The following is a 27,834-nucleotide window of genomic DNA, read 5'->3' as shown; positions in this document are numbered from 1 at the left end:
TCTAATTGATCCTAATAAGTACATTTCAGAATTAGAATCGGTAGAATTAAGTCAAACTGAATCATAATCTTCTGTTATAGCTCAGATTGACTTGAGAGAGTTCATTAGGGTGTGACAATAATCAGCAAATAGAAGAAGGAATCTTACATAAGATTGTTGTTGATACCGGACTTAACCCAAATAATACTAAGCAAGTAAATATTATTACCGAAAAATTCAATAGACAGGTTACAACCAACACACTTAAAATGAAAAAACAATAACAAACACAAATAAACACCAGTAAAGTGCATCCCAAAAGTGGTGGAAGTACGCTAGATGGATCGGAATGGCTGGCATGTGTGGTAGCAACAAAGGAATGCTAGTACTAGTGAGGGGGAGGTGAAAAAATGCAGAAACAGCAAGTATGGTTGCTGTCCTGGATGGTGGCAGCAAGGAGTTGGGCTGCGTAGCGGCAAAACAGCCAGAAGGTTGCGTTTCCAAGGTGTCCTGGGCAATGACAGCAAGGTGGGAGGGCTGGAACAGCAGGAACAAGGCTGGAAAGGGGGTGGTTTGGGTGGCAGCAATGCAGGACAGGAAGAGGGAGGCGGCTGGGTGACTGCAGAAAACCAGCAAGGCAAAAAGGTTTTTGGGTGGCGGCAGTCATGATGGGGGGCTGGAACTGCTGTGGCAGAAAACGAAGGGAGGGGAAGGCAATGGCAACGAGTGGAACAACATAAAAGAGCAACCAAAATGTTGTCCTGGGCGGCTGCAATAAAGAAGGGCGGCCGCAAGTGACGTGGGGATGCGGAACGGGATAGGGAAGATACACACCACAAAATTATATTCAAAGAGTGGTGGACGTCGGCTATGTGGATCAAAATGGCTGGTGGATGTGGCACAAGCAAATGAATGCAGGTAGCAATGAGGAGGTGTGAAAATGCAGGGAAAGCAAGTATGACTGTCGAACTGGATGTCGGCAGCGAGAAGTTAGAGTGGGTAGCGGCGGAACAGCAGAAAGGCAGTGTTCCCTAGCAGTCCTGAGAGGTGGCGGCTGGGGGAGGGCTGGAACAACAGTGAAAAGGCAGGAAATGGGCGATTTGGGTAGCAGCAATGCTGGAAGGGAAGAAGGAGGCAACTGGGAGGCTGCAAAAAGACAGCAAGGTGAACGGGGGTGGCAGCAGCGGAACAGGATGGTTGGACAGCAGCGGCAGCGATGTTGGTGGGCTGGAACTACCAAGACAGCAAAGCGGAGGGAGAGGAAGGAAATGGCAATGGCTAGAACTGCAGAAATCAGGAACCAGAATGCTATACTAGGCGGTTGCAGCAGGGAAGGGCGGTCGGGAGCGATGTGGGGAGAAAGCAGAACGGGATAGGAAAGATACACACAATTTTGAGACCAAGATACAGCCAAAGCACTACCTGGAACCCTAGGATACAGCCCTCGAAGGGAAGAATAAATGAGGAGAGTTGTGTGGGCTGCTGGGAGGATGGCAGTAAGATTGGCAATGGGTTGGAGGCGATAGCAGCGAGGATGGATGGCTGGAACGGCGACGATGGATGTGTTGGGCTGCCAGACAGCCAAAGGAAGGCGGTTTTAGGCAGGGGCAGCAAGGAGAAGGACTGGACAAGGAAATTGCAGAAAAAAAAACAAAAAAAACTGCTATACATGCAGCGACAAGGAATGCAAGGCAGCAAAGTGGGAGGGATGCGGAGGGGATAGAGAAGATAATCACCATCATGAGACAGTGATACAGCCGGAGCACCACCCAATCCTTGGATACAACCCTGAAGAGAGAAGAACGAACAACGACGGCCATCCTAAACAAAACACACGAAAAAATAGAATTTCAAACCCAAATACAACACATATATAGGAAAGGAATAAAAAAGAATGAAAGATAATAGAAAATAAAGCATAACAAAAGAAAAACGGGATTATTTCGGTGTCAATTTCAATAACTACTCTCGTGGTACAGCTACAGTACCGAGGTAAGCTCCCACGTCAGATTCGCTGCAGGATGGTGGATAGCAGAAGCAGCTGACGTTATTCCTAATGTGTTTAGAAGGTTGTAACTGTGCAACACAGCAGGTTTAGGGATCTTCAGAATCTATACGTAGCTAATTAAAATTCTAGGAAAATTTCCTGATTTAATATGGTGATGCTGTAGCTTTCAAGTCTCTAACATCTGATCTCAGGATTTCTGCAAGATTTTCATGACTTAAATCATACTTGTCTAAAAAATAAAGCAGAAAAGTGCACTTTCAGAGACCATTTTGAATTTATTAACCATTGTTGAGACTAGATTTCCATTCTATTCACCCTTGCCAATAAACACTTACCTATGAAATTTAATCATTAGACAAAGAAGACTAATAATATATGCGAGCTAAGAAGACCAATATATGTGAAAGCTTCCATTCTTGTAAATGGGGAGTTAGGTACTGAAATTAAACATCATCAAAAGTCTACAACAAAGAGATTCACACTATTCCTCACCAATATTTTTCGTTCTTTTTAGCATCATTAAAGCACGTGGCATACAGATTTATCGACATTTTAGATCATTCATTAATGCATCAAAATTTTTATAATGGATGACTCTAAATGCGTGAAAAGAGAGTTAAATTTTTAAAATATTGGAGTTTCAAATGAAAAGTAACACGTTATCAGTTAATGATTTCTTGCATCTAATGAATCATATTGATTTGTGAAATACATAGGTAAAACTACATTATATCATGAATTGAAAAACTCATTAAAGAAGTTATATAAGCAAATAAAAAAGTGTCAAAATAGTCCCTGAATTTTGCAAGGGGCCATTTTAGACCCAGAGTTTATAAATGTCAATTAGTTCCCAAACTATTCCCATACGAGGACTACTTTAACCCCGTTAAAACAATCTAGAGACTAATTTAGCACTTTTTATAAACTTGCGAACTAAAATGACCGCATATAAATAATCAGGGGACTATTTTAACACTTTATAGGTAAAGCTAGAATATATTAAAAAAATGTCAGCATGTAATAATTGCTAATTAGTTTTAGTACCTGCTGAAAATCGTAGCAGCAATATGACAGATATTGAGTCTGACAGAGATTAAAAATTTCTCTCGACTGAAGGAATCCTCATTAAAAGAATTAACAGGATCAAACTCGGTGGCCTCATAAATATCCTGCACTGGAAAACCATGAATAAGAACAAGAGATGATAAGATACTTCATAAAACATAAAATTTTGATTTTATATGACCTTTATCATCTCATCAGAAACAACACCAGCAAATGAACTATTGTCAGCTGTACCACCAGCTCCAAGCATCCCCAATGACAGCCAATTCAACCATCTCCGAGCACTGCTAGATGACCTATCATCATGTTGCTTCTTTTCATAAGCAGAAATTGGTGAACTCTCATCATTCGTTCCCGTAGGAGGAAATTTAACCTTGGAAAGCTCCTTCGATTCATCAAGACAAATAAGCAAAAATTATAAAAATTAGATTCCAAAAGAAGCAGTTACAACACACTTTCTTCAAATTATTGCTCATATAGACATAAAAATTAAGGTGTGCAATTAAGTTCCCGTCTATGCATCTACGTGTGTTTTGACCTCTCACATATAAGACTGTCAGTACATACACATGCCCGGAACAACTTTCACAGCTCATTCACCTTTAGTCATGGGACTTACTAAAATTTTGATAGATAAAACATGCATAGTTTTTCCCCAAAAAGAAGAAATTTTTTCTAGGCAATGCCCATTTTCAACAAAAAAGTTAAAATATGGATTGAGTGGCAATGAAAATTATACTTGCAATTTTTGCTCTGCAGACGACCTGTAATTTAGGATATCATTGATATCGCACTCCCTGTCCATTTCCTCCAGCTCAAGAAGAATATCTTTACTGACAACCTGGGTAAAGCATTTTACAAAAATAAACACATGTATATGTGATAAACTAATAAGCAAGCATCAGTTCTGAGGATCAAAAATGGGTAAATTATTATGGACAAAACGTATGATAATTTCATCTTCTCATTTCAAAAAAAAAACAATATTCAGACGAGAAACAAATGCCAAATTTCATACAAGACAAATCTACCAACAGCAAGAACTGACCTCAATATAATAGCTTGATAAAACTTTCTAAAAACAAATAACAGATATGAAACAGAAGTTGTGTCAAACTAACCGCCGGTAGCTTCAAATACCTTAACAGTCCAACCTTAAATGCCAAGTTTCAATGAACTCTCTCAAGGAAACCTTGCAATAAACAACTCTAATGCAAGAAAAACCTAAACAACTAGCCTAAATTAGTCTCCAGATTGTCATGCTTGTTGTTGAACGAACAAATGGTCCAAAAAAAAAAAAAACAAAACAAAACAAAACATGAAACATCATCTGATTTGTAACATGATCTTATGTAATTAACTTGTCAAGCTCTAGTTGTTTCCATTAACATGTTCTTTAAAACTCAAAGACATGCCAAATATATTGATTAATAGGCAGCTCAATGGTCAAAGCTGGAAATTTTTTATTATGTCCTGAAACTAAAAAAAAACCCCAACTAGCTATCTTCCTGCCAACAGAAGGCCTGCAGACTTGCTGGCGCATATTCTCAGAAAGACATAACAACAATGGGGACCAGCTTATGCAGACTCGTGACCTCTCGCCTCTCAGAAGCACGACAAATATCTTAATACACATTGGCTATGCAAGACCAATGAGCACAATTAGTGTACCAAAATACACACTTAAGTTGGGCTTATGATGTTAACCTCACAATCGCTAGTAACATTCACCTGCTTCATTTCTGTAAAATTGCAAGCCATACCAAATATACCCATTAAAGAAGTAAATCTTCGATACCAATCTATTGTCATTGAGAGAAACTGCAACAAACAAACTTAGCATAATTACAGAATTCCACGAAAACAAGAACAACCCAGGTGATGCGCCTAACCAGAACAGCTAGCCTGTCATTCCATACAAGGACAGTTGCTTGCCTTTAAGCAGTGATCAACTATTTGAAACTTGAAAACGCTTGTCTCTTCCTAAGCAGTGATCAACTATTTTGAGGCCGCGCCAATTAAAAGGATCTTGTCAACACCAAAATTTGGGAAAATTTGAAACTTGAATAATAAGTTCAACCTTCAACTTCAAATCCATATTTAGTGGCAAACAAGATAAATAGCCTCATACACCACCCTCCCACTATATCTTATCTGTATTTGAATGTGCTAATGTGGACAGTTTATAATCATGTTGTATTTACTTTGTTCTTCCATTCTTTTGTGCAGAACACTTCTTCTCGCTTTCTATGATAACAGCTAAAAGACAATCATAACTGAAAACTTCACATTAATTTTGCAGGATTCATTATTAGAAATCCCAAATCAAAACAATCGCCGATGTTAAAGTAGAAATTCAAAGATTATAATATGTTCAAAATGAACGAACTTCATTGTCTACCCTAGTTTCCAAAATGCACCAGTGGTCAGCCACAAAATGACTGATTTGCTAGCATCCCATAAGACCAGTTGATCTGCAACCAAATCTTTCAAGATCATAGGCATCAGTAGAATTTGAAAATGAAATAAAGATAGTCATTTAAAAAAGGGAAATTTACATAAATACCACAATACTTATGTATTTGCATATCTAAAACCCAAAGTTTCATATTTACATTTATAACACCTTGATGTTATAAAGCAATGCATGAAAAGGTGTATTTCACTTTTAAATAGGTAGTGATGGTAGTATTTCCCATTTGATTTTATAGATTTAAGTAGCATGCATGTAAATATGAATGTTTAGGTGTTAGATATGTAAATGCATAAGAACTGTGAGCAATGTATGTAAATGCACCTTTAGAAAATTAGCTTGCTACCAAAAATATAATATCATGGCCACTAGATGTCTAAGACAATGCCAAGCACAAATTCCATAGGTAAGTCAACCTCAGGACTAGAAGGGGCAGAAGGAGAACTATAAATGCTAATGTTTTTCAACAATTTTACATGTCTCACATGCATGACAAGAACAATAACTGTATCTCTTCCAAAATAAAAGCCAAAAGAACCTCCATTCAAGCAAATGTATAATTTATCTTTCCCAACATGATTATCCATGCCAGCAATATGCATTTTCCAAACAATATGATCATTAAAAGAGTATCCAAAAAATGCAAAGCAGACTATCTTTATAAGGAAATCCATCTCGAACTACTAACATAGCAGAAGGAATGTACCACATCAAAGGGCTTGTGATAAATCAAGTAAAGCATGTAAATACCCTTTTCATTTGAAACTAAGAGCATTGCATATAATTCAAGAATACAGAAACTTTGGAAAATGTGTTCATGGTTGGTTCTAAACGTCAGAAGTATGTTTAAAAAAAATGTATAGTCATGAAGTTAATCAAATCACTTGGCATGCCAACCACTCAACTTATTTTGAGTATTAATGTCTTATAGCTTGCTGATCAATGAGAATAATTTTTTTATAAAGTCGAAATTATTTTAAACTTAAATGAGACCATAAAATTATCTATGCAAAATAGAGCATCTTAACATAGCTTTGTTCCGCTCCTAGCTAAATTAGGCAATTTTTTTACCTATTTAGCTAAAAAGGCACCTATTCAAACACTAATGCATCAAAATATACCCAAAAAGCATACCAAAATTAGCACTTTCAAAATTGATGATGCAGCCATCAACACCTTTAAATGCTCAAAAGTTTTAGAAGCAGATGGTGCCCAAACAAAGTATTTGCCAAAGAGGTTAAGCACAACCACAAAAAACTGAATACAAGAAAAATATGGCAATATGATCGAAGAGACAATTAAAGATTTGACAATAGAAAAATGCATAGATATAGTCATTGCAACTACAAAAGAGGATGTAATTATAACAACATGAAATTGCGGAGATGGCAGCAATAAGTTAGAATGAGATAGGTGGAATGTTGTGTGAATAATGAAGAATAACTAGTAGTATCGGGGTAGAGGAAAGCTGACAACATGCATTGGTGAGGTCGGCTTAAGGTCGCAAAGATAGCAGCAAACAATACATTGAGTCCGATCTGGGCGAACTTAAACAGGCGGAGTTAAAGGAGGAAGAGAGGTCTGGCTAGAGCGAGAAAGCAATATAGCGTGAGTGCAGAAAGAGAGGAACTAAGATGACACAATCAGCAGAAGCATGGGATGGAAAGGGTAATGTAATGTTAATTTGTTTTAGGTTTCTATGATTTTGTGGCCTTGAAGGAAAATTGTGCAAAACATTACCGATTAAAAATCTTAGGATTTCACAAATTCATTGACGAAAAGATCCAATAATTGATGAAGACAAAAAAAATTGCGGGTGTGTAGATAAGAAATATGTGTACACAGCTAGTAATAACAATTGTACACAAATTGGATAAAGAGAGCATTCAATTGGCCCCAAAAAAAAAAAAATTTTACTCAATGAAATTTAATAATAAATAATCTGCATAAAGGCTACACATCTTTATTTGTAGAAACAGGACTATAAAAATAAGAGTACAAATTTTAAAACAAAGCTAATCCTAGCAAAAGATTCAAATTTAAAACTATAATTATTTAAAAAGGTTGAAAAAGGAATCAAATAAAGCTACAAAAAGTATAATAAACTTGGCAAAAAGTAATATTGACTCATAAATGTTAATAGTGCAAAATAGTATGCACTATGAATCAAACTTAAGTAATGTGCCTCCTGCACTATCAGCAAACTAAAGCAGGAAAAATCGAAGTGGCACATGCCCACAATGCTGGTAGCAATTGCTATTTAGGCTTTTATGCCTTAAAGTTTAAAAAGCCTGTTATAATTAATATTCATATTATTTATTGTTCCTTAAGTACGTCATTTAAAACCCTTTTAGTCTTCCAAAAGGGCCTCACAGCTATATTATTATGAACCAATCCAAACCCTCAAACAAGCAAAATATAAGGGACCCTAGCAAAACTATGGATACGCAACCAACCCCTCTCCAAAGTTTCATCTTATATGTGAGTTGAAAGAAACCCTATTATGAGCCAATAGTAGGTACATGTCTTCATCTTCAATCAACTTCATTGAATCAAGGCTCATCACACACTTCCCTCACATGCATGCATCCTACCCGCACTCGTAGGCCATTCACCTTTAAACTAAGGCTCAACCATTGGCCCCCACATAACCTTTCTCTTCACTCAAGGTTTTGTCACTTTTACATGTAACTTGTGGTTATGTCCGACTGAAAACCCACCTCCGCTTTGCAAGCATCTTATGGTGTTGACTTATGTCTCTTATGATATTCCTACTTATGCAATAATGTCATATTCACTCCCGATCCTAGGAATTTTTTGTCTTCTTTGACACTTCTTTGACATCTTTACTGTTTTTTGAGAACTTTTCTTCGCCTCTTCTTTGACAGCATGCTTGTTCTCTTCGATCGGTGTTATGTATATAGTTGCAATTCTAGTTTCGCAACAAGATCCTCCTCTTCCTTCCCATTTGGCTGTTCCCAAGCTTTAGATGAAACCCCTATTACATTGTCTCCATCAATCCCAAAAGAACCTCCCAAGATCCACTACTCCTGTTCTTTAGCAAAAGTCATTGGCAATTTGGTAGATTCTATTCATCCACAACAAGCAATCATTCCCCTAATTTTAATCAAGATGCAATTTTACATCCCCATATACTTCTTGTAAAATTCAGAGTAAACATGTCCTAATCTTCACTGATAAAAAGATCACTAAACTTGATAGATTCTTTATTTTTCTATTATCTACAATTCTCATTAGGTCATCCCAACATGGAGATTATCAATAATTTTTTATTTGATTTGCAATCAGTTAGCACGCATTTAATTAGGCCTATTATCCCCCATCATATCAATATTAATTTGTCCTCATAAGCAAACTACATTAGGCTTTTTTTCTCAATAGACTTATCATATTAGTAGTTTCTCGATATGCATTCTAGCATGGTCACCACATTTTGATTATTTTGAGAAACCACCAAGCACTCTATTCTAGATATCATCTTCTCCGATTTTAATTATATTATTCAACCAATCCTCTCTATAATCATTGGGTTCAATATTTGACAAATTCTTATAAATTGACGATGTTACAACACATCTCTCTATCATGCCTTCGTGGCGTTAGATGTTACTTCTTACTTGATAAATAAAGTATAAAATGACTCCCACTATTAAACAAGTGACAAAAGATGTACTTGGAGAATCAAAAGAAAAATATTTCTATAAATAAAAATAGTTGGTGGTGGAATAATAATGTGCAAGAAAAGATAAAATATAAGAAAATATGTAATAAAAATCGGTTTGAATCAAAAAGCTTCTAGAACTTGGAAAAATATCAAAAGCCCCGTAGAGAATTTAAAAGAACAATCTATGACGCTAAAAATTCTACTATTAGGGATCTTTATAATAGATTAGATACTAAGGAGGGTGAAAAATATATGCATAAACTAGTCAAACAAAGAGAAAAGAAAAATAAAGATTTAACTCAAGTGTATTAAAGATGAAAATCAAAAAGTGTTTTTCTTGTAAAAAAAATATTCAATATAGGTGGGTGAGTTATTTTTATAAATTTTTTAATAAAGTTTCTGAAAATAAGATCGATCTTAGAGATCTTAATAACGTTAATAATAACAAAACGATTCATTTTAACGTCGCATTAGTAAAAAGGAAGTTAAAGAAGCTTTAAAAAAAGCCAAGGGTGGAAAGTCTGTAGGACATGATGATATCCCACTTGAAGTGTGGACATATTTAGGAGATTTGGGAGTTTCTTGGCTTACTAAACTCTTTAATATTACTTTAAAAACAAAAAAAGATACCTAAGGAGTGGAGGAAAAGTATTTTGGTCCTCATTTTTAAGAATAAAGGGGATGCACAAGAGTGTGCAAATTATAGAGGAATTAAGTTGATGTGTCAAACTTTAAAATTATGAGAGAGGGTAATTGAACATAGGTTAAGATGTATTACAAAGATTTTTCATAATCAATTTGGATTTATGTCGGGCAGGTCTACCATGGAAGTTATACATTTATTTAGAGGTTTAATGGAGATGGTCAGAGATAATAAAGAGGATCTACATTTGATTTTTACATTTGATTTTTATTGATTTAGTGATTTAGAAAAAGCTTAATATAAGGTTCCAAGAGATATCCTTTGTAGAGTTCTTGAGAGGGGTGTTGATGTGGCTTATATTTAAGTCATTAAAGATATGTATGCTAGAGCTATTACTTGTCTTTGAACTGAAGGAGGATTGAACAAATATTTTCCTATTTCTGTTGGATTACATCAGGAATCGGCTTTAAGCCCATGTCTTTTTGCTTTGATTATGGATGGTCTTAATGGACATTTATAGGAGGATGTCCTTGGTGTATGCTTTTGTTGATGATATCCTTCTCGTGGATAAGACGAGAGAAAAAGCCTAGAAAAACTTGGATTCTTAAGGTCTACATTGGAGTTTAAAGGCCTTCATTTGAGTACAATTAAAACTAAATACATAAAATGCAATTTTAGTAATAATAGCTCTAGTGACAGAAGTGTAACTTTGGGTGATCAAATTATTGAGTAGAACTAAAACTGAATATATGGAATGTAATTTTAGTAGTCGTAGCTCTAGTGACAGAAGTGTAACTTTGGGTGATCAAATTATTAAAAGGTGTGAGCGATTTAAATATCTCGAGTTTTTTGTTCAAAGAGATGGTGATATAGATGGGAATGCTAATAGTAGAATTCACTTTGGTTGGTTGAAGTGGAAGAATGTTTCGGGTCTTTTGTGTGATAGAAAAGTTATGCTTAGACTGAAAGGAAAAATTTATAAGATGGTGGTGAGACCTGCAATGCTCTATGGCGCTAAATGTTGGCCTTTAAAAGAGAAGCATAATACTATGTTAAGTGTTGTCGAGATGAGAATGATTAGGTGGATGAGTGGCTTTACACTTATAAACAAAATGAGAAATGAATATATACGTGATAGGGTTGGTGTAGCTCCAGTGACGGGCAAAATTAGAAAGTCATCTTAAATGGTTTGGTCACATTAAAAGTCGAACATCTGATGATCCGATTAGGAGAATAGATGTTTTAGATTCGACTTATTCGACATATGTTAAGAAAGGCAGAGGTAGATCTAGAAAGACTAGGGCTTAATGTATAAAATATGCTCTTAATTTATTAGAACTAAATGAAAATACGACACTAAATAGGACGCAATGGAGAAAAAGGATTCATGTAGCCGACCACACGTAGTGAGATTAAAGCTCTGTTGTTATTAAAAAATAGTCTATCTCAAGCCAAGCAAAGAAGCTTATCTTCATCTACAATCTACTCAATGTTAAATGCACAAATCTCCTGAACTGAACACGAGCCCCTATTAATTTTCAATCATGCTTATGAGTTGAATGCAACCCTCTTCAGTTACAACAAGACCCACCCAAGTGCTAGCCCTATACGCTTAAATTTTCTCTATTAGAAGTTACAAGTCCATATTCCTATTGATCCCTCATTTTTTTATTTGTCAAAAGGAACATTGCATATAGTTTTGTTTACTTTTTCATCTTTCCTTTGATATTACCATAGCATTTTCCGCCTATAAATAGTATAGTTATTTATACAAAACATGCAAATAAATTATTTCTAATGTTTTAAGTGGTTTAAGTCAAGGCATCCAAAATTAGCGTTTTGACCTAATATTATGCATTTTTATAACAATCATGCTTTTATTTAAAAAACTCAATTGTCTTCATACCATGATAATTAATTTTTCAACCTACTTGTCTTCATAAACATTCATATATGTAAATGTCAAAACAATCTCATGCCAAATAACACATTGATAATGACATTTTCCAGTAGGAATATTCTCTTATTCTATTACTTATTAATAAATTACGCATAATCATATCATATTTTTGAAATATCTAAATGAGTGATACATCACATGCAAAGATGTGTTATTCACTCTTGATGTATAAGCCTTAAAAAACAGAAAATGGTAAATTCAGCAATATTTTACTTTCTGTAAATGGCCAATGGAAATTAATTTTTTTACTGGTTGATTTGGACTAATTAGTGGACCGTAATGCACCAATGAGCATGCGCACTATCATATGATGCTACTGATCCATAAGAACAATGTAAGCATGGACTGAACTTTAAAGTATGAAATAAAAGTATGAAATTAGGGAGTAGGGAGTTCCCGGATGAATCTTCCAAATTATGTAGCATTTGCTTTAGTTTGCATTTCCTTGTATCGCTACTCTTTCATGTACTCTTGTAAGCTATTTTCTTGATTGGTCCTTTAATGAAAAGGTTTTGTACTCCGCATTTCAGAAAAAAAAATCTGCAGTAAATCATGCATTCACAACAATAACAGTATTCAAGCGGCATCTTTGATATCTCGCATAGTGAGAAAGACACTATTGAAAAGTGGCGCTTTTTTTCTCATACATGAGCTAAGACAAGATTGTAAAAAACGTCCAAAAAGGTGAAATGATGCCAGAACATAAAGCAAGGGGCAACGTACAACAGTATAAGTGAAAGAAAAACAAAGCTCACCCGCTCTTGTTGAATCAGTTCAAGCTTCCTTCTATACAAATTAGCATACTTCCGACGCTGAATACTGCATAAAAGTCCGTGGGATGAAATGTTTATTAGCATTAGTAGTAACATAACAACAAATTGAAATTTAAAAACAGTAAAATTAGTTGCAACATATTTCACATAATTGCAAGGAGATAACAATAGCTTTGACAAAATAAAATGTATCATGGCAATTACAAACCATCTATCACCATAACTGTATAATCATTACATATAAAGCAATGTTATCTAATAGTGAAGCTAACTGAAGACAACAAGAGGGAACTTCGAGTTTGGTTAGACAATATCTTCCTGTTCACCTTGAAGACAATTCTCCAGCAACCAGTTCAGCAGCCAATTCAGAAATATATGGAAATCGTATTAGCTCACCTTAAATATATAAGAAACCTATACTTAAATATATCAGAAACCTATGATACAAAAGATTATCATAAATCAATCTTCATATGCAGAAAACAATTTAGGATGACTAACAGCATTCTTCTCATTTATATAATTGCAAATTAAATAAACAGCCTACAGACAAAATTTCACCACCTTTTTAACTGAAAAGCTGGATGAAAGCTTGCTTGTCATTAAGAACCAAAAACACGAAAAAAAAAGAAAATTACATAACGGCCATTTGAACAAAAAAAAAACAGAATGTTATCGACTGCATATAATATAGCAATATGAAACCAAATAGAAATCGTATGATTGTATAATGTTTTAGCAACTCTATATAGTTTGAGGTTTATTTTTGTACAGTTTCCTGTTAATGTTTGACATGAACAAATATTAGAATTCAATTGTAAAAGTTTTCTTATGAAAATTTGATGACACTAATTCATTATTTAGGCCAGAATTATATGAGTCGAGATGAATATTAATGGAAATTGAGTCTGAATAAGTCACCCTCTGCTACACCTTCGTTAGGCCTGACGGGTTCAGTTGAAGAGTGAAAATATATATGGGATTATCTCATCATGTCGGGGATTGCACCACACTCTTGCCCCCCAAAAATATTCTCATATTCTAACTACTTCTCCAAAGTTCTTCTTTCATGTATTCTCTTCCTTGAGATTCCTTCAGTACTCTTATATCTCCTCTCCTATGAAGCTACAATTATGATCACCAATATTACTTGGGAATGATCCAGTGTGGAGGTTAAAAATTATTCAAGGTCTGTTCAGTTTTAAGATTCTATCAAAAGATAACCTAATCTAGTGGATAAAAAGTTTGAACTTGTATTTTATCATAGATACACAAATCATTAAAAAAAAATCATCCTCCCAAATTTTCCAGATTCCACACTATATGTAATAACACACCTGAAGACTTTTGGAATTGCATTTAAATGTAGGACTGCTGCTCTTCTCACTGATAAATATTATTAGTTCAACAATCTAGTTTTGTTTGAATGTATTTTGTATACGTGCTTTTTATGTTACAAATCTTCATAGTTGTGCAACATTTTTAATGACTTGTGACAACTTCATCATTATATAACGAATCACCTGAAACAACAATGATAATATCCATTTTTTATTACATTGAAAAAAAAAACAAATATAAATATCTGAAATTCAATGAAATAGAAAAAAGTGCCAAAATGCCTCAAATTCAGGCATTTGGGACCAGTTTTGACTTATTTTGATTAGTCGGTGAAATTCTAATCTTGAAGCAACTAACTAGCCTTTATGTGCTACAAAAAAGTAGGATTTAACTATATCTCATTCATTGAGTTCTTAGCAACATATAAAAGATGGTGCGATGCATGAAAGTAGAAAAGAGCGAGGGAGATTCATGAGTGTATAGTTATGGGTATGTGAAAAGATTTACTCTTTTTTAAGAGCATACAAGAATAAGTTTGTATATTGTTATCAAATGAATCTGCTTTGCAATGTATGATTGTTTTAAGAAAAGTAAAAATTGATGCGCATACGGAAATGTAAGAGTAAAGGATAAAAATATAAGAAAGCTTCCAATGTAGAAACAATGGATTCAACATGAATATTAATGAATATTTGTGAATGATATTCCTCAAAATTTTAATTAAAGGAGCGAGCACATAAGAAATTTCATATTAAATTATTAAAACATAAACCAATCTATCAAATACAAAAATAATTAAACAAAGAATAACAAAAAGAGTTGAACGAAAGAATTTATGATCAATTTAAAAGAGAATATCGCAAGGTTTCATGAAAAACTGACATTCTTTTACCAAGGCTGCTCCAGGATGTTTTCCACAATTTCTGGCGAACATCGGCTAAAACAGCATTCTGTGCATATTGCCACCACATCCTTTGCCATCCAGTAAGCTTCCTAGATAATGAGATTATTGATGGTCGAAAACGTCCATATCTATGGAATCAAGTGACAATAAAAAGAATACTAGTCAGAAGATAATCATGCTGGATGAGAAAAATATTTATAAAGAATGGATTAGGTAAAGGAAAAAAAAACAAAATAAAAGACGCACAGATAGTAATGCTCACCATAAAAGTTGGTGAAAATGCACAAATTAAAAATAATGAAGAGGGTATGTCCTCATAAAAGGGGTTGATAATGACAATAAATTTCACCCTTAAATTTGTAAAATATAACTTAGCATAAGGTTTTTGGACGGAGGTAGAGCCATTGCCTAGTTGGTCCAACCCACTTCCTAAAGGATTTAAGTTAAAGCAGTAGTATATGATAAGAGCCAAGTATGGTGACTATTGGCCAACTCTGATAAGCTCCAATTACAACGAATAAAAAATTAAGAAAAAACATATTCAATCCAAAAAATTAATCGGAAATAAAACCATATCCAATTAAAATAATAAAGAATTTTAACTCATCATTTAAAAAAAATTTAAATTTTGTAAAAAAATAAATAAAATATAAAAAATCATTGAAAAATACAACATAAATTTTAAAATTCATCCAATAGCAGTTGCCACACACCGGCAGCCAAAATTAAAGGTTACAAAATTTAAAATAAAATTTATAAACTAATCTTGATATCAAAATAATTGTGACTGCTTGGGTTGGTGAATTCATAAATCTTGCTTTTGGCAATGAATTTTATTAACAATTTACGTTGAGTTACAAAATTCAAAAAGTTGTCTTTTACATGAAGTAATAAATAACCTACACATTTGGATCTGGAAGAAAAGTGAAATCATTATTGATCAAATTAAGAGAGGTGTCTTAATGGACCTATAAAAATGTTGAAGTATGCCTATCTCAAGATTTTGAATTCTACACATGCCAGCTATTTTATAGCACATGTTCTATGCATTTGAATTGTTGCTCTGAGATCTAACCTAAAAAATTATTGCTCCAGTTATGGTGCTTCATTATGTGTGCGATCTCTTGATATTAATTGCATGTCTATTTATTTTTATCCAATTGAGATATTAGGCTTAATTATTTATCAACCATAATATCAAGATTGTCACTGCCAAGCAACGGTTGCATCAAGAATATTGTAAATGATCATCACAATGCAAGTTGATCGATTATAAAAGTAATGATATAGGATTCAACAATCAAAATAGTTTTAAAGTGAGCTTAGTCGATCATGACAAGATGCCTGCTAATCCTTTTTATAAATGGATCAGCAGCTTCCGCTGAGAACCGAATATTTAAGAATGCCATAACAAACTTGCTTATTTATATCGTCATATTATTCACAGTTGAAGAACAATCATAAAGAGTAAAGGTATATTGACTTTATTGGTTTTATGTGGTAAGAAAATGAAAAAACCTATTTACAACACCTGAGAGGCAGGTGTCGCTCACTCGAACTCCCGCCGCTCATGAAAAGGATTATATGATAGATTCTTCTCTCATTCCTTTCATTTCACATGTGAGAGAGATAGAGTGGGAGACAGTGAGAAAGGGGGAGAGAAATCGATAGAGAGTATATGAAGTCTAGGTAAGGAGTCGAAACTCGCGAGTCCGAAGGAATAAGAAAAGAAAAGAGGAATAAGAAACAACATTAGGAGAAGAAAGAGGTAAACGAAAAGGAGGAGAAAACGAGATCGAACTGAAGGGAAGAGAGTTATGGCGGGTCACCTAGTGTGTCGTTTCTTTCCATTCTACCAAACAAACGAGCGAGACAGGCACTCGAGAAGCTCAAATCAAAAATACAAGTAACGTACAAAGGAAGAAGGGTGAAGCCGCATGCAGAGAAAGGGAAAACCGTGCACTTTCCTTGTGTAAGGGAGAATCAAGCATCTCATAAAGAAATGATCGAGCTCCTAACGCAAGGCACGGCTCGTGAGAGCTTTTCCTGTGAGCTTTTCCAGTGGGCTTTTGCACCTAATCAAGCCAAATAGAAGTGCATGCGGCTTGTAGGAACACTCGATCGCGAGCTATGGGAGAAGGAATAGGCCGCAAAAACCTTCTTGCTTACCTGAAGGGCTCCAGTAAGCCCCACCTGCTCGGTGAGTGAGTTAGGGCAAGGCTGTGAAAGTTAAAGGGGAGAATTCAGCTTCAGTAAGAAAAATGAAACTTAATTTTTAGGATTTATGTTAATTTTATTTTGCTAAAGAAAAATTTAATAAAAATTAAAATGAAATTTCAGAAACTTTACTTATTTCGATTTTGTTAATAATTGTCTAAAGGTAACTGGCAATAAGTCTAAAGCAGGAAAAAGAGAACTTTGCTATGGAAGGGATTTCAGGTATGAAGCTTAATTTAAAATTTAACTACTCTTTATATAATTAAATTAGGTTTAAAAGCCAAATAAACATGTTTCTATGCATGTTAAAAAAAAATTTAGTCAATTAAATTTATTTAAATGCAATATTTTAGAGTATAGTAATACTAATTGATGAGATGACATAATATTAAGATAAAGTTATAATTGAATCAATTAGTTATATGTTTTAGAAAAATAAAGGAAATTTAGATGACTATATTTATATAGGTATATGTAAATGTTTATATAATTAAATAAACTATGAAAATAATAATAACAATAAATCTAGAATTAATAGGAAAGAAGATTAACCCTGAAGAGAAATTAATTATATCTAATTTGTGACTATAGGTGCACTTAAGAACTAAATTCACCTAAGGAAAAAAAACAGCCATTTGACCCTACAGGTGTGTAACTATATTTTATTTTACAATAATTCCGCTTATTTATACATGTATTTACTGTTTTTCAGCTCTTCTTTTACAATGCAAAAGTTCATGTTTTTTTAATATTAAATGTAAAAAATAAATAAAATATGATATATACAGTATATGGGAGTCACCCATGGATAGTACTAACAAATGAATATAATGTACCCATGCACAAAAATGAATATAAAAATAGAAATTATTGACTTCTTTATGGTGGGTTTGAAAATATTTAACATATATTTTTTTTAAAAGTAAATGTTTAAACGATGAATTTCAATAATGAAAAATGAAACAAAAATAAATGAAAGTAAATAGAAAAATATTTTCTTTATTGTTCTTTTACTACACATTATCTTTTTTATTATTTATTACATTTAAAAAAAATATTTTAAAATGAGAATAATTGCAATTTAAGAACATTTGTCAGTTGAATGGTTTTAACTCAATTTTTAGCTGCTAACATTTTACAAGAAAATGAACTTTAGGCTAGATGGACACCAATGAGCACGACTGCATGCGACGAGAAGTGTAGGATAATAGGTATTCTAGTTCAGCTTTATTTTCTGTTAGATATAAACGTTTAAATGTGAATAAACACTTGTAAATATAAATTTTATGAAATAAAATGACTTTTTGTGGTTTGAGTTTAATTTTTATTATGAAATGGAACTGTAAGATGATTTTCCTCCATCCGACCGACAGTTCCCGCATTGATAATTCTAATATCCCGGGTAAGGTCGTGAAAAGAGTGATATCAGAGCCCAAGTAAGAGCAAAATGAAATTGATAATAAAAGATTTATTAGAAAAATCAGTAATACTCATCAAGAAAAGTAAAAAGTAATTGTAATGTTTATGCTAATAACAAAAAAAATTTGATATCTCGGGGTAATTAATATTGATCCAGAGAATGCTAAAAGGAATGATAGAAAGGCAAGAGTTGTTGATCAATAGAATTTGGTGCCTGCAGCATATATTAGATCCTCTATCTAGTAGTGCTAGCATCCTTATGGAGGCATTTACTCAAATGATGCCCCAGAGACACGACTTATTCAAGATTTAGACTCGGTTCAATGTGAATGAAACAACACAAATGGATAAATATCTAAAGCCGTTACAGAACATGCGACCCCCACTTTCTAGGAGCAAGAGGTCCAATTGAGACAGAGAACTAGTTGTTACAGATAGCAAAAATCATGAACGGTTTGTCCTGCACTAATGAAAGGAGGGTCTCATTGGCTAATTTTGACTTCGAGGGGGAAGTAGAGAGGTGATGGCAGGGACAACTATAGGAGAAGAATGAAGGATGACCCAGTAGCCAGATTTAGTGGAAACATTTCGTGAAGACTATCCGTGATTGGTTTGCTCTTCTCTACGAAAAGAGGCGATGAGGGACCGATTTATCAGTCTGGTGCAGGGAAACCGCTCCATCATGCAGTACGAGGCTGAGTTTACAATGCTACCTCGCTATACACTCATTTAATCCTCGATGCCAAAGATAAGTTACATTATTTTCTATCTGGATTGAAGGATGTAATTAGACAACGACAACCTTTAATCTCTCCATGCACTGAGGATTACTCGGTTCTTGTAGAGAAAGCGAGGACAAAGGTTGACTTGCTGACTACGCAGAGGCATAGAGATTTTAAAAGGAGGAGAGGATATGAGAGGTATGGATATAAGCAGGTCGCTCAGTGTGTCCAGTCTGGGCAATCCAATTTAAAAAAGTCTAGACTCAACATCAGTTGGTTTTGGCAATGACATAAACAGTAACAACAGCATGTCCACTTATGCCAACTGTGTAAGATCATAGAGGAGAATGTTTCTTAGGCAACAACACCTGCTTTTGTTGTCATCAGCTAAGACACATGGCAAGGTCATGTCCTACTTTGGGCCAGAGACCTCAGGATGATGTAGACTTAATGCTCCACCTTCTCAAAGGACTTTTGGCAAACATAGGAGAGCTGAATTGTCAGGATCAGTTTTAGCTCAGAGTTAGACCCACCAAGGTATACGACCAAGAGTATATGCACTAGCTCAACAAAAAGCAAGGATTTCACTTGATGTCCTTATAGGTATTTCTTTATTTCAATAGATCTATGACATTTTATTTATTTTGAGACTTTTATATTCTCTTCATTTTTACATTATCCAAAATAAATTAATTAGAACTTTATTTTGATATTGGAGCATCACATTTGTTTATCTTTGAAAATTTTGTGTATCTAAATAATTGGAATTATTCAGAATACGTTCTGTCTTATCAATTCTTCTGCCTAATGGGTCTCGCATAATGTCTGATAGAAGCTATGATGTGAATCAGAAAATAAATTATAGAAGCATGAAGGCAAATTTGGTCGTATTACTACTAACCATATTCAAAGTGATCCTAGAGATGGATTGACTATCTAATCACTTCACAAGCATTGACTGCTTAAAAAAATAGTCAAGTTCAATATCACTGGAGAAGAAGAATTCAAACTTGTAGGAGATAGAGGAGCCTTATCCATGAAGATATCGAATTTAAAGGCCTACAAATTGTTAACAAAAGGGCATCAAGGTGCTTGGCTTAACTCATTGATATTGCGAAATAACTCAAGAAATTAGAAAATATACTGGTAGTAAAGAAGTACATAGAAGTATTTGAAAATGATTTGTCAGGTTTGCCTCCAAAAAGAGAGATTTCTATTTGATTTCATACCAAGTGCAGAACCAGTTGCAAAAGCACCTTATAGGATGACAATCAAGGAGCTGCAAGAAATAAAGAGCCAGCTGAATAACTTGTCTGAGAAAGGAGTTATCAAGGAAAACACTTCCCATTGGAGAGCTCCAGCATTTTTTGCTAAGAAGAAAAATTGGAAATTAAAGCTATGTATTAACTATTTTAGAATTAAACAAGCTCGCAATCAAGAACAAAAATCCATTATCAAGAATTGATGATCTTTTTAAATAATTGGAAGAGGCTTCTGTAATTTCTAAAATTGATAAGTGATCGGATTATCATCGGTTAATAACTAAAGAAGATAAATAGCAAAGACAGCTTTAGTATCAGATACAAGCATTATGAGTTTGTGGAAATGCATTTTGGGTTGTTAAAAGCGTTAGTAGTTTTATGGACCTGATGAACAGAATCTTTAAACCATTTTTGGATAGATTTGTGATTGTCTTCATGGATGACATTCTAACATATTCCAATGATGAAGCTCAAAATGCAGATCATATTTGCATCATTTTGCAGATGCTGAAGGATAGTTATATGCCAAGTTGTCAAAGGGTGAATTTTGGTTGAGAAGCATAGGATTTTTGGGGCATATAATTAGCACTGAAGGTTTCATAGTAGAACAAAATAAGGTTAAAGCGATGGCTGATTGGCCAAGACTAATCACCGCTACAAAAGTACGGAGTCTCCTACGTCTGGTACATTATTATAAGAGATTCGTTAAGATGTTCTCTTAAATCGCATTGCCTTTGTCCAGGATGACTTAGAAAGCGGTGAACTTTGAGTTGGCAGGTCGTTGTGAAGAAGCTATCAAGAAGTTGAAAATGTGTTTAATGGCAACTTCAGTATTGATTATTCTCTCAGGGACATAAGGCTTCTAGATTTATAGTGATCCTTCTTTAAGAGGACTTGTATGTATTCTTATGCAACGCAAGAAGGTACTTGTTGATGCCTCTAGACAACTAAAAACTCATGAGAAGAATTATCCGACACATGACCTGGAGCTAGCAGCACTAGCATTTTCTTTGAAGCTATGAAAGCATTATTTACATGATGTCAAGTGTGAAGTATTCACTGATCACAAAATCTTAAAGTATATTTTAAAGCATAAGGAGCTGAATTTAAGGCAGAGGAGATAGGTGTGAGTTTATCAAAAATTATGATTTGGATATACAATATCACCCAGAAAAAGCAAATGTTGTGGCTGATGTGCTAACCAGGAAGGTAAGTGGTGATGCTAACTAGGTAATTACACAGCAAGAACTACTTAAAGATATGAAGTATTTACAGTTATCAGTAGTGGTATCAAATGTTGACAATTTTGCACTATCGAATCAAATATTAACTCAACCAACTTTGAAGGGTTGAATATGAGATACATTGCCATATGATGCAGAGTTTCAGAAAATAGAGCAGGTGAATGCACGTGAGATGGAGAAATATGAGATTGATGAAAAAAAATTATTGAGGTACAAGAATAGAATTTATATTTCTGATGTGAATGATTTACAGAAAGAAGTTATGCATAAGACACAATACTCAGAATACCCAATACATCTAGAAGCAACAAGATGTATCACGACCTTAAAGCCTTATTTCGGTGGTCAAGGTTGACGCACAACATAGCAGAGTGCATGGAAAAATGTCCTACTTGTCAAATGGTCAAGGCTTGACATCAGAAGTTTGTTGTTGCAACTTTTGCCCATATCAAAATGGAAATGAGAGGAAATTACAATACTCTGTGAAGGGGCTAGCAAAGCAATGTCATCAGGTTGTATAGGTGATTATTGATCGTCTGGCCAAATTTGCACATTTCTTGCCCTAGATTATTAAAACAAGCTGACCAGAATTTATATTGATGAAATTGTGTGGTTGCATAGAGTTTCAAAGTCTACTATTTCAAATCAAGATAGTAAATTTACGTCAGACTGTGGAGGAAAAATTAAGAGGCTTTGGGTGATATTCAGTGCACTTTTTCATTCCCAAACAAAACAGTCAAAAAGAACAATCCAAATATTGGAAGATCTGCTTCGACATCGTATACTTGATTTTGGTAAAAGTTGGGGAATGCACATACCTCTGATAGAGTTTGCCTACAAAAATAATTTTCAGATCAGTAATGGTATGGCTCCATATGAAACTATATATGGAAGAAAATGAAAACATCTCTTTGTTGGGATGAAACTAGAGAAAAGAAATTAAATGGTGTTAATTTAGTTGTTTAAACAATTGAGAAGATCCAGCTCATTCATGACAAACTAGGAGTGGTCCAAGATAGGCAGAGAAAATAGCATGATGCTAAGCATCAACCGGTGAAATTTGAAGGAAAATTTATTTTTATAAAGATCAGTCCAACAAAATGTGTTAAGCGGTTTGGAAAGTCTAGGAAGTTGAGTCCATGCACAAATGTGTTTCATATCTTCTTACTATGGAAATATATTGATAATGAGACTGAGAAGCTTGTCATACACTCCATTGAAGTTCAACCAAATCTGACCTTTATAGATGAACAAGAAAGAATCAAAGATTATGGTGTAAAGAAACTAAGTAGAGAGATTCCTTTTGCTTGTGTATAATGGAAACACAAACTGAAAAAAAAATCACATGGAAAAATGAATCAAAAATGATAGAAAGTTATCCTCACGTGTTCAATTAAGGTATGAAGTATGTTCTTGTACTTTAAATTTTAAGGAGAAAATTTTTATAAGAATAGGAGATTGCAATAATAATTTTTTTAACTGTTCAAAATTTTTAATTAACTAATTGTTTTTACTGTAAAGCAACTAATTGTTAAAGATATCCTCACGTGTTCCATTGAAGTTCTTTATGAAATCAACTATAACTGTTTTTTACTGATTTAGTATTTTTTATTTAAAATACAAAAGTTATTGTTTTTCTTTTAAATGTTGAATGCAAGAAACGAAATAAAATATGATATATTAATGCATATGTGAGTCACTCCTGAGTGATACTAGCAAAGGAATTTAATGTACCCATATATGAAAATAAAAATAAAAATTATAGTCTACCTTTATGGCTGTAAAAGGTTAAATATATATTTTTAAAAAAGTATATGTTTAGATGGTGACTTTTAATAATGAAAAGTGAAACATAAAAAAATGAAAGAAAACAACAAAATATTATATTTATTGTTTTTTTGTTGCCCGTTGACTTTTTTACTATTTACAGTATTTTTTTACAAAATATTTCAAAATGAGAATTATTGTAATTTAGAAACATTTGACCACTAGATAGTTTTAAATCAACCTTTAGTTGCTAATATTTTATAAGAAACTAGTTTTAGGCTAGTTGGACCCCAATGAGTATGTGTGCAGGCACCGAGGTGTGCAGAATGATAGGCGTTATAGTTCAGTAATATATTTAAAAAAAAAAAAGCCCAAGGACTGATATATTAAAGATAAAAATACAGATAGGTTTGTATGGGTGGGCCTAAACACCCAACCCACACGGTACACGTATGGGTGGGCCTAAACACCCAACCCACACGGTACAACACACACCAAAAAATGTAAAAGATTGGTACATATATAAATATAAAGAAACCCAAAAACCACCCGAGTGTTGAAAAAGTGTGGGTCATCCCAATTTAATCTTGCCTCTGGCTCTGGTTCTCGGTAGTGATCCAGCTAGCAGATTGGTAAGGTGTTGACCATTACCCGTAGTAACCAAAGTATCATCCATAAGACTCCTGAGCTCCTGAGCTCTAGTAGATTCTGAGCTCTAGTAGATTTTCATTCTTCTTCTTTCTCCTGGAAGTGTAAACCTATCATTCCTTCTCCGAAGAATCCGTTTGATGGGGTAGAGCTGAACCAGAAGGAACAGTAGTACCCACAATAGGTTCTACAATATGAGAAGTGTGAGTTGCCGCTACACCGGTTACTTCTTGAGAGCTGCGAGGTTTTCTTGATTATCAGTTTGAACACTATCATTTATAGGCAATAGTCCATCAGAAATATTTTGTATGGAGTTTGTAGGTGCCAGCATCGCATCACTCGCAGTAACAGTAACAGCAGTGTCATTGGGGGGGAGGTCCTTAGGTGCAACAGACACCTCCTGTTTGATAGTATCATCCTCAGGTGGAACTAAAATGTTCACAGCAGTGGGGTTAAACCCATCCTTATTCACTTGACCCTTAGATTTCAAATTAGGATGAAATTTGTGGTACATATTTATGCATCCAACATTCAAACATGACCAAACATCTTATAGTGGAATGAGAACAATAAGGTCTATGCTCCATGATGATTTGTTGCCAATAACCATTATGGGTTGTGCCTAACCAAACTTCAGTAACATCTGGTAAAGTAATATCCCTTTCCACAAGTATTCTGACCACCGAGGGTCTGGTCAGGTTGAAAGTAGGCAGATCTAGTTTCAAAGGATCCTCAAGAATGACCCCAATAGAGTAGAGAACCTGATGATGAAAAAAATGCAGCTTGAGACAAGGTAAACTAAATCATACCGGTACAGTGGGAGTTTCATGATTTGGGTCGAAATTGGGAGACCACTTAAGTAACTTCATTGATTTGCCTTCGATATTAAGATATTTTTTGGAAAAAATTCTGGTGTAGTCTTCAGCCACTATTAGTTGGATCAACACATGTCTCCTATCCATGAGTCTCACCTTCCACATATAGTTCAGTAATACATGCAATGCTTAAATATGAATAAATTGTTGTAAATACAAGTTTTATGAAATAGAATTGTTCTTTTGTCTTTTAGATTTCATTTTAATTATAAAATGAAACTGTTAAATAATCTTCTTCATCTGACCGACGATTTCAGCCTTAGTAATTCCAAGCACCTTGATAGTCGTGACAAGAGCAGCTTGAAAATATCCCCTTAAGCAAACATCTACCCTAACCTCTTAAAAGACAACCTGTGATTGTTGGCACTAATCTTTCAATTTAAGATTGACAACCTCGCCTGCCTAATAGATCAATTTTACGACCAACCAAAACAACAAAAAAATGGGACCTTGATCGAACTCATCATCATTTCTCCCAGTAATCAATTTTAAATTAAAGGGGAAGAATTAGTCATTCTCATATCAAATTACTGTGACTATTTGGTAAATAATTGGCATTTACAAATTAGTCTTAATCAAAATTAATCTCTCACTGCGGGAAGGATAAATAGTCCTAAAAGCCATAAGAAACCTCAACAAATTTTTAGAAAATTGACCTTAAACCACACTCGGGAAAATCGGTCATCAATGTTTGAAGCCCACACATACTTCGAGCATAATTTCTCAATTAATTAAGGTCATGTCATAATTAACTTTAAAAAAATTATATTAAATTAAATTAAATAACTTAATTAATAAAAATAATAATGTTTATATGCTCACGACGCCCGTGAAGTAGATGAATTCTAAGGACAACCTCGCTACTTAAACGAAAGCTAATAAGAGGAATTATCCTCTCGTTCGTTCGATCCCACCATACATAAATAGCGAGCGAGAGAGGCAAAGAAAGGAAGAGAGGAAGCGAGAGAGAGAGAGTTAAAATTTGTTAAATTTTGTTTAGGATATTTGGAGAAAAGACTAAATTCATAAAAGAGCCTTATTTAGGAGAAAATTTTCAAGTATGAATACCCATTTTAATAAATAAATGTTAATTATCCTAATTAATTAATATTAAGTTAGGTTAAAAGTTTAAGAATGTTACCTAATTTGAAATTTGGAAAGTTAATTTAATTTAAATATAGTATATATTATTTTATGTATTAAGATTAATGATGAAATAGCTTAATATTAGGATAACAGTCTGTCACAATCATGTAATTGGAAACTGAAATGAATTGTGAATAGTCATATAGAAAGGATTATTATCGAAAACAATATATATAGAAAATGAATGAAAGATTAAAATGCATCGATGCTAATTAAGTTTAAATGATTATTATAGATGCACCAAAGGACAAATAGAATGAAGGAAAAAGGCAATCCACAATAGATTAAACATGTTACTATAAAAACAATCACACATGTTTTTACTGTTTCCAACATTTCTTTTAAAATGCAAAAAATTCATATTTTTTAATGTTAAATGCAAGAAAAAAAAATTAATATATGTATGCATATAAAGTCACTCTCAAATTCTACTAGCTCGAGAAGTGATGTACATGTGTACGAAACGAAAATGGAAATGAAAATAAATATTGAAAAGGATGCCCACCTTTTTGGTGGGCATGGAATAAGCAAACGTATTTTTTAAAAAAAATGTATGTTAAAACCATGACTTGTAATAAAAAAAAGTGTAACATAAATAAATGAAAATAAACACAAAACTATTTATTTGATGTTTCTTTTTTATTGCTCATAGCATTTTTACAAAAAAAAAATTAAATTAAATGAGAATTATTGTAATTTAGAAATATTTTGTCCACTGAATCGCTTAACTCACACATTTAGTTGTTAACATTTTATAGAAAACCTGTTGTAGGATAGAACGTCCTAAAGAGCATGTATACTAACGTGAAGGAGTTGAGGCTGATTGATATTACACTTTAAATTTTAAGTTATGCCAGTTGTAAAAATTAACATATGCACGAATTATTGTAAATTAAAGTTTTATGAAATAGAAGGGCTCTTTTTTTTGTTTTAGATCATTTTATTTATGAAATGAAATAGTTAGGTATTTTTTCCGTTGACCGAATATTCCCGCCTTGGTAATTTCAGGCCAGTTCGTGACACGATGTATCTTATCCAGTATAAATGCATAATCTTCCACACACTAATACAGCCCCAACATATACCATTGCCAGTAAGTTTTTTTATTTTTATTTTTTTTCTAACGCACACGCGTAAACGCACGGACCTTGCTACTATTGCCCGTAATTTACAGCAGCAAACATATCTTCAATTAAGAAGACTAGGTTATCAGCAAAAGGAATTGAAATCAGTTGAATGAAAACATTCAGAGCCTTTTTAAACGCACTCATTGACTGCAAAGAAGATCAGATAAACAAAAAATTATGAAAAGCAAAATCAAACCTTTCTCTAAGGACGCAGATAGAGAAGTAATCAAATAGACTTAGAATCTGATGCAACTGCATTTCATTTAGTGTGACTGCCTGGGATAACGTATAAAGGCAAACAGAAATAACATTAGCATTTCAAAATTAAAATATCACGCATTAAAAATTTAAATGATGATAAAAATTGCCTTTGCATTGCATGAGAACAAACCAAGATAGTGGATTCGATATCAACAGCATATGCGCTACTGGATTTTTCAGATTTATTTGCCTGCGGAAACCACTCTGCAGAACGTTAGTCTTCAGAGGTACAGAAATCTAAACATTAAGCATAAGAAAGTAACAGCTTTCAATGGTTGGCCAAATCATCACTAGTATCAAATAAAATTTGAAGGA

General features: G+C 33.8%; 1 protein-coding gene across 2 annotated transcripts in view; it reads right to left on the bottom strand.

Annotated features, from left to right (window-relative positions):
* LOC110023361 overlaps window positions 1–27,834 on the bottom strand; it is a 164,053-nt gene that overhangs the window by 119,318 nt on the left and 16,901 nt on the right. For both annotated transcript variants that reach the window (XM_020722739.1, XM_020722741.1), the window contains exons 6-12: window positions 27,650–27,709; window positions 27,455–27,534; window positions 14,810–14,959; window positions 12,569–12,632; window positions 3,792–3,893; window positions 3,234–3,437; window positions 3,032–3,156 (exon numbers count right to left, since the gene is read on the bottom strand). In XM_020722739.1, coding sequence (XP_020578398.1) covers window positions 3,032–3,156; window positions 3,234–3,437; window positions 3,792–3,893; window positions 12,569–12,632; window positions 14,810–14,959; window positions 27,455–27,534; window positions 27,650–27,709 — 785 coding nt within the window. The remainder of the gene's footprint in view (window positions 1–3,031; window positions 3,157–3,233; window positions 3,438–3,791; window positions 3,894–12,568; window positions 12,633–14,809; window positions 14,960–27,454; window positions 27,535–27,649; window positions 27,710–27,834) is intronic.

This window comes from Phalaenopsis equestris, unplaced genomic scaffold (assembly GCF_001263595.1).
Source record: "Phalaenopsis equestris unplaced genomic scaffold, ASM126359v1 Scaffold000224, whole genome shotgun sequence".
NCBI lineage: Eukaryota > Viridiplantae > Streptophyta > Magnoliopsida > Asparagales > Orchidaceae > Phalaenopsis > Phalaenopsis equestris.
Note: the sequence above shows the minus strand (reverse complement) of the source record. Positions and strands in the feature narration are given on the sequence as shown.